This window comes from Amblyomma maculatum, chromosome 4 (assembly GCF_055883805.1).
Source record: "Amblyomma maculatum isolate TAMU_Amacu chromosome 4, ASM5588380v1, whole genome shotgun sequence".
Lineage (NCBI taxonomy): Eukaryota > Metazoa > Arthropoda > Arachnida > Ixodida > Ixodidae > Amblyomma > Amblyomma maculatum.
In genome coordinates this window covers 39,041,821-39,056,463 of record NC_139347.1, presented here as the reverse complement: position 1 = coordinate 39,056,463, position 14,643 = coordinate 39,041,821, and the positions used below count along the sequence as shown (strand labels likewise).

Here is a 14,643-nt window from a genome sequence, read left to right as displayed (position 1 = left end):
GTCCCCCCAGATGCCGCTTCCGAGCTCCGGCCGACAGCGCCGTCCCAAGGAGCGGCCGCGGGAGGACCGTGCATTCCAGCGGCGGGCGAGGAGGATTCTTGCCCTCAGCCGGGGGTCCCTGCTGCCGGCGCTTCTGTCAAGAGGGGGCTCATGACGTCACGGGCCCCCTTTCCTGGACGCTGGAATGCCGTCTCGCAGGAGCAGGTTTCCCGCGGAGGGGGGGAGGTTGAGCAGCGGCAGTGCAGCCTGCTGGCGCAGAGGACAGCCACCGGCAGAGAAAGCCGCGCAGCAGCAACCACCATGAGGCCAGCAGCCCAGCCGTCGGCCGGGACCCACGAGAGCCCGTGCTGTGGGCCTCAGCCACGCCGGGACCCTAAGGCAGCGTTGCCATGATGAAGACCGCCACCGAAGAGCGGCGGCCGGTGCCGCCGCCGCTGTTGCCTCTCCTGCTCCTGCTGCTAGCGGCGCCGGCGGCGGCCGGCCTGACCGTCAACACGGAGCCGTCGGATTCGTCGCTGCCGGCCATGCGCTCGCGGCAAGCTGACACGCGAGTTCTTCTGGAGCTGGAAGAAGGGCAGCCCGCGGGGACGCTGGTCGGATACATACCTGTGCGCGCCAACTTCACGTACCGCTTCAACGAGCAGCCAGCCGAGTTCACCCTTGACCCGGAGTCGGGCGCCATCCGGACGGCGGTGGAGATCGATCGCGAGAAGCTGGCCAGCGACCGCTTCGACCTGGTTGTGCTCAGTAGCCAGCCCACGTACCCGATCGAAGTGCGCCTGCGGGTGCTGGACGTGAACGATAACGCGCCCGAGTTCCCCGAGTCGAGCCTGAATGTGGCTTTCTCGGAAAGTGCGAATGTGGGCACCCGTGTCATCCTGGATACAGCGAGTGACGGGGACGCAGGTGCCAACGGACTCAGCACGGACTACCGCATCGTCGCGGGCAACGAGGACGCCAAGTTTCGCCTTGTTGTCACGACGAACCCCAGCGGAGAGACTCCGTTCCTGCACCTGGAGACCACGGGTCGGCTGGACCGCGAGACGCGGGACTCATACACGCTCAACGTGTCGGCACGCGACGGCGGTACGCCTCCGCGCCTCGGACATCTGCAGGTCAACGTGACTGTGCTGGATGTGAACGACAATCCGCCCATGTTCGACCACAGTGACTACTTCGTGAGCATCAACGAGAGCCTCCCCGCGGGCGCCAGCGTGCTCCAAGTGCGCGCGACGGACGCTGACGCCGGGGTCAACGCGCAGCTTTCGTACTTCCTCGACCCCGCGGTGCAGGCGGATTTCGCCATCGACGCCGACACGGGTGTATTGCGGACGGCGTCGGCGGGACCGCCCCGCTGCAAGCGCAGTCGGCCCGACTCTCCGCGTAGCTGCGTGTTCACCGTGTTCGCGCACGACCATGGGTCCCCGAGGCAGGATGGCCGCGCATACGTGACCGTCAGTTTGGTCGATGCGAACGACCACGAACCTGTGATCCGCTTCCGGGTGTTCACAGCCCCGGACAGTTACGCCACTGTGGATGAGAACGCGCAGAACGGCTCGGTGGTGGCCGCGGTGAGCGTTATTGACCACGACGAAGGTCCGAACGGGGACACCGTCGTCGAGATCAAAGGTGGTAATGAGCTCGGCCACTTCAGGCTCGAACCGACGCCCAGCTTCGATATAGTGCGCGTGAACGGTGTTCTAGACCGCGAGAAAGTCAGCAGGTACAACCTTACGGTCACCGCGACGGACCGAGGCTCTCCGCCCCGGTCGTCGACCGCTTTCCTCCTGATCCTCGTTAACGACGTCAACGATCACGAGCCAGTTTTCGAGCAATCGGAGTATTCCTCTCAGCTGAGTGAACTGGCGCCCGTGGGTAGCTTTGTAGCAGCCGTGACAGCTACGGACCGAGACACTGGGATAAACGCTCGACTCTCCTACGCCATATCGTCAGGGAATGAAAAGTTATGGTTTCGCATTGACCCAGCGACAGGGCTTGTGACCACTGCCCGACCTATAGACCGCGAGCAGCAAGATCTCATCGAACTCAAAATATCGGCCAAGGACGGTGGTCCAAACCCACGATGGGCGCACGCCATACTTCGTGTCCAACTGCTGGACGAGAATGACCAGGCGCCAGCATTCGCGCTGTCTTCGTTCAAGGCTTCCATGCCGGAGAACGCGGAGCCCGGGTCTCTCGTCACTGTGTTGTCTGCAGCAGACGGGGACCTTGGTTCCAACGGCAGCGTCGCCTACAGTCTGGCGCCTGAAGTCGAGCTCATGTACCCAGGGATGTTTCACTTGGACGAAGTGCACGGTAGGCTTATTGCGAAGCAGAGCCTCGACCGCGAGCGGCAAGACGCGTACAGCGTTATTGTAGTTGCTCGCGACCAGGGAAATCCCCCGCAGTCTTCGACGGCCACGGTCGAGCTCTCTGTGCTGGACGTCGATGATCACCGGCCGCAATTCTACCCCACGCAGTACTTTGTGGAGCTCGCCGATGGGGCACCTCCTGGCAGCTTCGTGAGCACCGTCACCGCGACTGACCAGGACGACGGGAACAACGCCCGCGTGGCCTACTCCATTCTGGCCGGAGCCCAAGGCAAATTCTGCATCGACGCCACTTCGGGAACGCTGGAAACGACGCAGGAACTACGACTCGAACATCAGGCACGATACGAAATTCAGGTGAGTCCTTGCTTGCGGCTCTTCAGTTTATATTCGTTTCAACCTTAGGGGCGTTTCTTATGAGTAAGCTACCACCATCCGACAGCAAAGCGCTGAAAGTGTTTATTATGATTTTTGTCGTTGCGACTCCGTCGCACTCTGGTAGTACTTAATACCTACTGGATGATTCCAGCGATAACGATTGTGTGGGAGTTTACCGATCGGTGATTAATCACTGCAAAATATTCCGTTCCTTGTGTCGTTGTCATTTGGTACAAAATTGCAGTTGGTATCGATGCGTATCGATGCATGTTATCCATGCTTTTTTATGTGTAAAATAGGTGGTTTTATGAGACAACACAGCAAGGAGCAGACAGAGAGACAGAGCATTCTTCATTAGTTTACTATAGGTAGGTCGACAGTTCAGTCTAAAATTTTGTTCTCCCCTTTTAGCCGAGTGTGTATCGGCACGAGTTTACTAGTACAAAATGCTTAACTGTAGCACCTGCTACAACAATTCGGTTGCTTCACCGTTCGACTGTTGATACCGAGGCCACGTGATGAATTCCTGCCTCGATGGCCATATTTCAGTGGAGAAGAAAAACAAAAAAACAAAAAACGCCATGTTTTGTGTGAAATCGGCGCACGCTGAAGAACCCCTGGTCTCCTAAATTATTTCAAAGTTGTCCACTATACGGCGTCCCTGATCCATAGGGTCACGAAGAGTCGGACACGACTGAACGCCTGAACTGAACTGAACTGATGTATTTGTATGTAATCAGCCAGGGTGCCCTTGGTAGGCGCCCGCCCGTTACGAAGGGAAGGCTACATCATCATCATCAACAACAACAGGCCCATATATATGCAACCAAGCTTAACGCTGAGTATGCAGGACACAGCAGTATCAACAACTACTCAACATTTTCTGTTAAGAAATGTCTGTCATAACTAAATGCCTTTTATAAGGTATATTTGTTTGTACGATATTTAGCAGGTCTTTCACCAGGGTTGACCGTTCTGATCGCTGGTATAGAATGTTGACCTTTTGACGCAGTTGTTAACCTCATGATGATGCAACCGTCAAATTGGCCGCGTGTCTCGGGGTACGTCGTTTGCATAAACACGCATGTATGTTATCTTTCTCAGTATGCTTACAAAGTATATGCAATACTGGGGCGTTTTTTATTGCATAACCAAAGTACGAAAGGAAAGTGTTTTCGAAATTTGATCTCCGTAGTTTTTTTCTCAGGAAAACGTTGGCACATCTCTGTGCACTGCTCAACGAAATGGTTACACCATTTTAGCAATAACTCCAAATGCACGGGCCCGGAAAGCTGTGGTAATTTTTTTTTTTTATATGTCCTGCCCCTCGAGTACACATGGGCGAAGCAACTCGGGGGAACACGCGCGCTAATTGCATTAACTAAGCCCTGTTAGCAATGCTACGCAGCGTACCGGCATTTGGGACCGACACGTGCAACTGTTGTAAGTAGAGCGCACCGGCACGCTCCTGTTTAGGCGACCATTACCGTGCTGCGGTCACGCTCTGACCACTTCGCATTTTTCGGAGCACACTTGTGTGATTATAAACCTTTTGTCTTTGTACGAGCGCCTAATCTGGGGAAAAGAGTTAGACGAAGGGACAACAAAGCGTAACTGCCAGCCGGGTAATTGTTTCCTTCTGGTGCTGCTGAGCGCGCAGCATGTCGTGATATACAAGGCCCGCGTTCTCATGTGGAGCCATCATGACAGATGGCCGCGTCACTGGCTGAATCCGCAAGTCAACCGGTTGGCCACAGCAGCAGCAGCAGCAGCAGCCGCCGGCACAAGAATGCAGTCCCAATTAGGCCTAGATGTTCCCTTTCGTCACGCAGCGCGCGTTCCAAATGGAAATGTGCCTCGTGATTAATGGACGCGAGCAGCAACTCGGCATGCGCCAGGCTTGTCAGTGGAAATTGGCGTGGTGCACGTAACGCGCATTGTGGCGCGAGCAGTTAGTCGTACGGAGCCGTTGGAAGGGATCGGCGCGTGTATGCGTCTCTCGTCTCGTTCCTTCTGAATAGAGCAGTCGTGCAAGTAAATGAAACGTAATCATTGGGAGAAACGGTGTTTCCGGACATTGCAGTGCGGCTGTCAGCCGGTGATCGAGAGTACACGGCCGGCAAAAGAATTGGCTTTCACCGCTGCGAATTCAAGGACGTCCCAGAAGTTCTTTAAAGCTTGCGGTGTTAGAACTTCGTTGTACAAACAGCACACGAACCTTGCCACATATACTAACGCTAGTTAACGCAAGCACGAACACTTGCGACTAGTGGTAGTCGCGCGACCAGAGGAGAGGAGCTCGCCAGAGGAGAGGAGCTCGCCACTACCGATGTTCACACTTGCGCCAGTCGCCTTCTCGTTCTGTTCTCGTTCCGAACGAGTTGGGAGTAGGAGAGCTGCTGGGCGATGACAGCGAACGTCGGTAGCAGCCGCTTGCCAGACACTTCAGCTTTTTCAGGCGAGCCGGTGCGCATGCCGCACTCTCGTGTTTCCAGGAGGACGCCGACGATGAATAGACAGTGTCAATCACCGTGGTGTCAATATAAAATGTTGCGCCTGCGTGAAAAATCCATTTCTCAAAAGTTCATGGTACTTACCGGATAGTCTGAATATCTTTCCAATCTCCTCTCAGGCCATATATTCCTTCTCCCTGCCTTTGAATTCCGGGTACCATTTGTTGAAATGGTAGGGTTATCTTTAATTGCATTGAGGAGGTGCTCGATTGAGTACTCCGGGACCTCGCTGATTGGTGAAATGATTTGCGACTAGTAGTCACGCGACTGGAAATTCGAGCAGCGCCCGATCGGCCCGCGGCAGTCGCTTTTCGACCAAAACGGTCGCGCGACCGCTGCTAGTCGCAAGTGTGAACGGGCCAAGATAACCGTAGCCGCTAGAAAAAAAAACGACGGCAGTATAGTACACTACTCTCAATTATAAATGTTTTTTTTTTTTTTTCCCCTCTCGGCCCCGACGCGAATAGACTTTGGCAACTTGCGGTGAGCAGCGAAACGAATAACAAGCAGCCGACGAGCAGCCGTAGCATTTAATGTTACGTTATTCTCTTCGTCGTAGTTGTCTTCGCAGTATGCCACCTAACCGGAAGCAGAAAAAACGCAGCTCTCTTCCGGAATGCCCATTGCATGAATCACGTATCCATTATGCATCCTTCCACTGCTTCTTGCGCAGTGATGACCCGAGAAGATCTCCCACATTCACGGGGGACATCGTGCTTGGTCGGTCGCGTTCTCCGCTTTCTTTCGGGCAGCCGTGCACCATTTCGTACTTCGTGCCACGTCTCTTCCGCCAGCGATAACGGCCGGTTCCATCCAAATCGACCCCACGCTCTCTCACCTCAGTAAGCGAGCGTGCTTCCCGTAGAGAAGTGGCAGGGATGAGAGAGAGAGAGCACCGCGTGCAGACTGTGCATTGCATACGTACATTCCTGCATCCGGCGCGTTTCGGCGTGTTTGGCATTCCAGCGGGGCTGTACGGCGCTCTTATGTATGGCTTGCAACCAGTGCAGCGGCGTAAAACCAAAACATACACCCAAGTAAATAATAGAAAGATCAACTACGCCAAAGCAGACTCGCTGGCTCCCGCGGGTGTCCGTCGTGGTCCCATTTCCACGGGGCTCCGTAACAAAAGCCGGGCCCGAAAGAGAAAGGACGTGCCGCCGCCAGATATCGCTTTTATCGTCGGAGAGAGAGAGGGCTGGGAGCGCCGGCAAAACAAAGCGAAGGAGATCACAAAAACGAAAGCACTGCTAGCGGGGCATCGTCGAAGCGTTGCGATCATCGTCATCAACTGGCGCTGTTTTCGCACTGTTGGGAAGAAAAAGAAGCGGGACAGAAGGCGTCTACGTCACGGTCACGTATTCCGCCGGAGAAAACCGCGAAATAAAGCACGGTCCACTGCAGCGGCGGCAGCAGCATGGCAGGCCAACAGCGCAACAATGCGTCGTGAGGCCGCTCGTGCCAGCGCCACCCTATATATATAACAGGTTGTTGGCGATGCACCCCCCCCCCCCCCCCATATCATCTCCGGAGACGCAAAAACCTAACCCCCCCCCCCCTCATCCACCTCCCCCCTATTCCAAACGGGTTGCGTCCCCGTCGTGCGTAAATCAAACCTGCCTAATCGCGCTGCTGCTGCTGCTGCTGCTGCTGCTGCTGCTGCTGGTGCCGCTGCTGTCGAGGCGAGGAACAGTTCTTACGCTCTCACATTTTTGTTGTGCTGTTATCATCTCTATTTTTTTTCCGAAACTAGCCGACGCTGCGGCGCTCCGTCAATGAAGGGGAGTCACTGGAGAAGGAGGGGGGGTCAGTAGAAGCCGTAATGCTATAATGCCCCTTTATTCCCTCTAGCTTAGCGAGAATACTGTGCCGCCTGGGAGTGCGCGCGATACAACGGATGCGTTTAAATAGCGTCCGCCACATTAACCGGATCCCTGGCGCCAGCCGCGCTCAGCCTCGGCTTTAGAGTGTGCGTATTTATATACGCAGGTAGTTACGGTGTAAATACTTCCTCGCAAATAAGCTTCATTTTTGATAGGCACTTAAGTGATTTAAGGGTAGGCGCATGCGCACGCAAATTTCATCGGTGAACTTGTTTTCACTTTTTTTTTTTTTTTTTTTTCTGAACGGAACGGTGCGTCCTCATAATGGTTTAGACATAATAAGGAGCGCGGTAAAGATCGTGCGCGTGATTAAAAGTAAGCGGGAGCGGAACCAAACGAGTAGCCAGTTTGCGTTCTAAGTCATTCAAGCAGTTCGCTTGCTTGGTACAGACAAGGCTTCGGCAGTAAAGTGAAAGTGTGTGAGCGCAAGTATGGATAGCGAGAACGGAGATCATGCAGGACCGTAGCGTGGGAGTGCGCACTACCAGTGCTGTGCACGATGCTTATGTGCACCGTGCACATAAGCAAGGTGCACTCAGAGAAGCGAAGCGTTGGTTAGCGACAACCAACCTGTGATTTTTCAAGGACGCGTGCCTTTTAGCCCCTATAGAAACTTTTTTCTTTCCTCGCTTGGGGGGGGGGGGGGGGGGGGGGGGCTGTAATTCACAAGCTTCTGATTCCTCTAGGGAGCTTGCTCCTACGTCACAGTGGCGGCCATTTTATGGTGCGTGTAGCAAGGCGAAAGGCTGCAGACATGTCTAATAGCCTTATCATCTCTTGCTCCGGTTTGCACCGCTGAAGCTTAGCTGTACCCTGCCCCACAAATGGCGCCCCTGACGTCACTTGAATACCATGTAAACATTACCAAATGTTCTGTAGCATGTTAAGGGCTTAATTCCATTGAACGTCAAAGACAAGTGCCATTCCTTCTTCGATGGCGAGGTGTCTTTGGAGCTAGAAAGGTGGTTGCGAGCCCTGTTTACACAGCATTAAATGTGGCTGGACTTTATCATCACGATATAGCGGCACTCAGCTTCCTTTGTGCAACCGCGAAAACAGTAAAGGTAACGTCACCTATTCTCTGTTCTATTTAATTCTTAATTTTTTTTTTTTTTGGTTAGGTTTGCGATTGGGGCATGATAGGATCAGTTGCTTGTGCGCCATCAAACCCAATACAATACAATATATTCTCTGTTAATGCTCGAAACTTGTACATTTTACTCAGGAGGACTTAGTTCCAAGCCAGTTAGTAGGACAGCATGAATAACTGAAACCGCAAAATGAGACGGAACAGAGGTTGGTGAAAACGCAACTAACGACTGAATAGTTGCTAAATAAACACCGTGGCTTATAAGTATCAGTCGCATGTGTAACATGCTAAACAATCGCAAAAAGTGGGTGAAGACGAGAAGAAAAAAATCCAATGCAAAAATGACATGGAGGCGTGAAAAAACGGGTAAAAATAACACAACCAGCTAGCGCAAAAATGAAAAAAAAAAAAAAAAAAAACACGATGACGCAAAAAGAGGCGTGCTCACACATTCGTCTGGCTGTTATCGCAAGATTGCAAAAACCTCGAAGAGCTAGCTCTCTTTCCAACTCTCCTTTTCTTCGTCCTATAATCTCAGTGTGATTGAGCTTAGAATAGCGGCCAGTGAAACTGCGATGGTGAACCTCAAGGACCACAACTGAGCGGAACTTATAAATGACGCCAGATGCGCATTGAACATACTTCTTTGAATTATTTTACTGCAAATTCCAGGCATGAAATCCTGCTTTCCCACCAAGTTGCAGAGTTCGGAAAGATTACAGGGCGTACACATGACGGCGACAGCTCTATATCTGCCTGAAATCTTTTTAAGATTATGCAAAACCCTACGGAGGTAAACCGTAAGATTACATACCTTTTTCGGCCTGTCTGCTCATCGGGAAAGGGTCTTTTTGTCCCAATCTTCCGAATTTTTTTAAAACAGGGTTCCAGCCACCGGTTTTAAAACCGAGCTTTGAAAGCGACCTTTTCGTGTCGTTTAATTTGAAGATGAAGGTTGAAATGCAGCTTTTCAACGCATGATTTCAAAAGCGCGGATCTGAAACAGAACACTAAACGCCACGGTCAAGTCGGCGCAAAAGGTGGAAGTATGCAACGTCGGGGTGCTCGTGTAGCCAGGGGATCTTCGGAAATGCTTGCGAACACCTGGCGCGCACTGTATGGCGCGCGGAAGACTGCACACTGCTTGCCGCGGCGGTCACAAGACAGGACAGAAGCCCAGGGAGCGCTAGCCTTGGCGAGCTGCTGGGCCTGTCACTGGAATCCCGCCGCAGCCCACCCGTCAGGTTCGTTTAGCGTCTGACCCCTCGGGCCGTGAGGGCGAACGCGGCGCCCAAATTGACAGTGTGTAACTGAAGAAACGAAATCGAAAACAAAAGCAGCGTATTTTTCCTCCCACGGGTGTAGTGTATACACAGAGGTGCATCCTCTTCGTATCGACGTGTATAGATATACGCGCTATAGGAGTCAGCTCAGACCTATACATCGCTTGTTTTCTTCATGTCATATGGCTAGGTTTAGCGTGGAAGTATTTTGATTCCCTTTGAATTTATATGGACATCCGTTGAACAGAACACTGAATGGCTGAAGAGTTAGCATGTTGCTGATGTCACCAGTATGACCTTGCTTCTCTGGCTTCCGTGCGAGAAAGGAATTATGAAAATGAGAGAAGCGTCTTCAGTTTCCATACCATACGCACAGTGATGCTCCGAGACGTACCGAAAATTCCTCCACTTAGGCCGTGAATTTCCTATGTCAAGCTTGTTTTACCTGCAGATAATTGAAAAATCCACCATCCTGAAGAAAAAAAAAAGAGGGGGGGGGGGGGGGTAGACAATTTAATTGTGGTTCTCAGCTTTCCTCAAACTGTGCACAAATTTCCTCGTTGCCACAATTTACCCATCAAACTTCCTGAAGGCAAGATTCCTTGAATGGAATATCGCTGGATTAGCATACAAGTACGGAATTCCCGTAGGTAATTATTCCCCCCACGTAAGCCGCAGCACTATATCAGGCGTGTTTACGGAGCAATCTATTAGTGTTGATAACTCAACTAATTTCCGATCATTAAAGGCGTTCGTTTTCTAAGGCGTGAACAAACAAAAAAGTGGAGTGCATTCACGTTAAACATATCGTGTATGGTCAGCGCTTCACCAGGCATAGTTATGTTGGGAGAACAATGACTAGTTACCATCTGACCGACAAACCTGGGTAGTATAGTTTTTTTTTTCTGGATGCAACCGAGCACAGAAAACAATTTCTCTCGAGCAATCACACTGCGAATAACAACATCCATGCGCGCGCAGTGTTTTCGTCAGAATGTAAACAGCAGTTCCCCACGAGATAACGTGCATTCCCAAGTCTTGTGTTTATGTTCAATGACAGCCGTTCAATTTGCGCCGGTTCTTCGCGATGTTCCACATTCGAATTTAGTTACCTGAGAAGCACATCCTGTCTAGTGCTTTTTTTCTTCTTTTTTTTTGTCAAAAATTACTTCAAAACACTTAGACAATGGGTGAAACACACAGGCTGCGTGGGTGTGGTCCCCAAACCGACTGTAATCGTGTGTATTTTGTCAGCCTTTCAGTATATATTCAAAACGTCCGCTGTGTTGTATTTTAAAGAAATTTCGAGAGCATATTCCAAAAAAAAAAAAAAAGAAAATGTACGCTTGTAGACCTCTCGGCAATAAACCTTATCAGATCGATCTTCTTACTTTTACCCTAAAAGAAACAAAAAACAAAGAGGGAGATGGTATCACAAGGCATTCATAAAAACCGCGGTATATTTGACATAACCCATCTTTTATTCTTCCTTCGCGCCGGATTTCTTTTTAAAAAAAGCTCATGTTCTTTGTTTATTCTGAAGTTAGCGACTGACTAATTTAATAACCGTTTTGTAGCGATTTGTTGTTCTGGTCATGATAGTTTCACGTCAAGCGGACCGCACCCCCCCCCCCCCCCCCCCCCCTGCCCCCTGAAAAAAAAAAAAAAAAAAAAAAAAAGATGAAGGAAGATTGAAATGTAAGATCATATATGTGCCGATATTTTGGCACTCAGGAACGTAGATGCGGCCGGAGCTATGCAGCGGTGAGTCAAATAAAAGGCGATGTGAGGGCTGGGATGAAATGGCCTCAACACAGGGAATTCGCGGGACAATGAGATGGGTGCTTGCCCTTCGGCGCAGCCATGACATGGAAGATAGTTATGATGTTGCTAGTGCTGTGGTCAAGGCATGTTGACGGTGCGCGGTCATCGTTGGCTTCACGTCATCACCTCATTACCAGTAGCATGCTACGTTGGACGAGGTTCTGCCAGGCTTCGTGAATCGTGAGAGTATATATGGCTTCTGTCGACACCGCCGCCCACCGCCTATGAGCACATCACGCCTGAGTATCCTTCAACGGTAACCAATCTATCAGCAGTTCTATCAGTGCGTTTAGTTAAGTGATCCGTTACTGAAAAAAAAAAAAAAAATCTGGCTATAGTTGGCGGTCAGATCGAAACGCGGGCGTGGACAGAAAGGCGCGGTCGAGAGGCGGCGGGTCACGCCCGCCGAGTTCACGGACAGCGAAAGCCAAGGGCTCGGTAAGCCGACGCGCCTCCACGCCCGCGTGCTGAGGAAACAATGGGCTGCTCATTGTTTCGCGGAGGATGATAAATCGCGGCATAAACTCTGTGCGCCCGATTGTCAAAAAGTGTAGTAGAAAAAAAAAATAATAATAACGCGCCGTTTGGCTCCGTTTTGTTTTCTACCTTTCGTTCGCTCATCCCATTCTTAAAGTGCCTCGTTCCACTCTGATTTGTGCTTGCCTCCGTGACGAGTGTATACGCGCTACTGCGAGCAGCTTCTCCCTTTTGTATAGTTTCAGCTGCGTTGTGTCTGCGCCCGTGTGTATTCGTTATACATACGCACCTCACCTTTTCACAAGATGTGAAAGGCCAACTATTCGTTTCACAGTGCTTATGCCGCCGTAATGAAATCCTTGCAGCCATTTCATGCATTCCACCGCGGTCTCCTTCTTGGCAGTCGCGGTAGTCAGGTACGAATGCTGCGTTGGCACCTTTGTCACTGAAGCAGAGGAGGTCTGTTCAACCCCGCGAGTTTAGCGCACCTAACTCTATGCAGAGTGGATTGTAAATGTGGAAAGAGCTGCAAAGTAACCTGAGCGGAGAGAGTTTCTTTCAAGGCCCAAATGGCGGCCTTATTGCAAAGTCGAAGGAGCTCCGTGTTTAAACATCTATACGGTAGCCCTTCTCGCACTAAGCCCAGTGTTTTAGAGTTCATCATCTTCTCTGTATTTTATGCGGATATTGTGATCAACCAACAAGAGTTAACCATAACTGAGCAAGTAGAGAATCCATATCATGGTCAGATTCAAAACGGCTATTATTCGGCTCGCAGGTGATGCATGAAGAAACAGGGGAGAGACCTCTTTGAACGAAAGTAAAGCATTGCTGCTCACGGCGTAAAAAATTAGCGTCGATGGAGTTTCGTGTCCAGATTATCACATTTTGACAGGAGCGTGACAGCTCTGCTACTTATCGATATACTCGAATTGAGCTTGTTCTGATAATTGCAGAGAACTCTGACTCCCTGGGCCGCTATAGGGAGCTACAACGTTTTATTATTATTATTATTATTATTATTATTATTATTATTATTATTATTATTATTATTATTATTATTATTATTATTATTATTATTATTATTATTATTATTATTATTATTATTACTATTATTATTATTATTATTATTATTATTATTATTATTATTATTATTATTATTATTATTATTATTATTATTATTATTATTATTATTATTATTATTATTACAGGCTTTGTTGCATCGCGAGCACTACGCTTACCTCTTATATTTATCTGCCGGTGACGGCTCTTGGTTCGGCGGAAATCTGTGAGGAGCTGTAGCCCCAAGTTGCTCTCGTGTCTCACAGACACCTCGCGGTTCAAAGGCAAACTAGCGCGTCGGCGAAGTGTCCAGCGACCACCTGTTGCTTGCGGATGGTGTCGAGTGCTGGTCATTAGCGGCGACCTTCCTTGCGGGGAGCTTGCGTGACTTATCGTTTGGAGAGCTGATGGGCAAGGCTAGACTCGATCGTAATATTCTCGCTCAGATTTCTTTTTAAGTACGTCCTTGGGGGAGGACCGCATCATCCCGAGCGTTAAACTGCAACGACTATAGCGCTTTATGCCACGTCGTCTTTTGCACGAACCTTAATCTGTGCGCAAAAGCTCTCGCTCCTACTACTCGTTCTAGCTATATATTTCATATATACATATATTTCCCCATATATTTTCACATATACTTCATATATACATATATAAGCTATTAAAGTGCAACTTTCTCAGGTACAAGTAGCCATCCGCGCAAGCTGTCAATGATTAGCCGTGTTAGTAGTATACCGTGACGAAGCCAAGTCATGGATGGGAAACAAAGCTTACAAAGCATTTGTTGATAGCACTGAGGGACTGGTTAAGAGAAAAAAAAAAAGATATGCAGCGAATTTCGAGGACCGCAACCGTCTACTTCATTTGCCTGGAGTACATAAATGGATACGAAAAAGTGGGCATAAAAATCACCCCGAAAAATCTCCTCGCGTAGCTTCGGGGTCCGCGGATCTCCATTTGAGAAACACTGAGATAAACTATGCAAAACCGGAGTTGTAAAGATGCTAGTGCGCGATAATTCGCGATGAGTCCCAAATTAAGACGCCCGGTGGGTTTGTTCGTTTGTTCTGAATGCACTACATTGGTGCATGACCACATGGTAATTGGACAAGCTTCAAACGTTAATTAAAAAAATCAAGTACTAATAAACGGCACGGAAAGGGCACAGAAAGTGAGCACTGTATCTCGTTCTGTGTTGTTCGCTAGCGGTTGAAAGTTTCCACATTTAACTATATATCACCACCACCATTTCCATCTTATACAGCGTGTCACTGCTTTGACTTCACCCATGGAACAAAATGACTTTTTTTTTTATTTGATATTACGAAGACAGGTGGGCGTGAGGGAACTTCATTTAAAGGTGAAATTTTGAAACGTTGTTCTCGTGGAAGGGATGACGTAGACATAACAAGAAGGAGCAGATAGAACAATAAATAGCGTACAGCGATTGTCCTGTCCGCATCTACGTCCTTTATGCGGTGTAATGTTCCAGAGCGTACCAAAGGGGTTTTTCGTGTTATGCGCCTCTTTTATAAAGAGGTGTAGTTCGTGTAAAATGTAAAATGGCTAAAGTAATTTTTTTATCTCTTTCGTTCAAGCTCTCGCTCTCTCCACCGAATGAAGGGCCATTGTAAGGCCGTGGCGTACTGTTCAAGCTTTCGCTCTCTCCACCCAGTGAAGGGCAATTGTAAGTCCGTGGCGTACTGTTCAGCCGCGCACGCATTCCGTACCTCGCTTCGCTCCGTAGCGGCCGTGGCTCCGCCATTAGCTCAAATTTCTTCTCTGCGCTAATTCGCGGTAGGC

At 49.9% G+C, this 14,643-nt stretch overlaps 1 protein-coding gene across 1 annotated transcript in view; it reads left to right on the top strand.

Annotated features, from left to right (window-relative positions):
* The first annotated feature begins 225 nt into the window (after positions 1-225).
* The window catches only part of LOC146190769 (cadherin-related tumor suppressor-like), an 86,702-nt gene continuing 72,284 nt past the window's right edge, over positions 226-14,643 (top strand). The window contains exon 1 of the mRNA XM_084600232.1: positions 226-2,687. Within this exon, the coding sequence (XP_084456358.1) occupies positions 390-2,687 (2,298 nt within the window). The 5' untranslated portion in view covers positions 226-389. The remainder of the gene's footprint in view (positions 2,688-14,643) is intronic.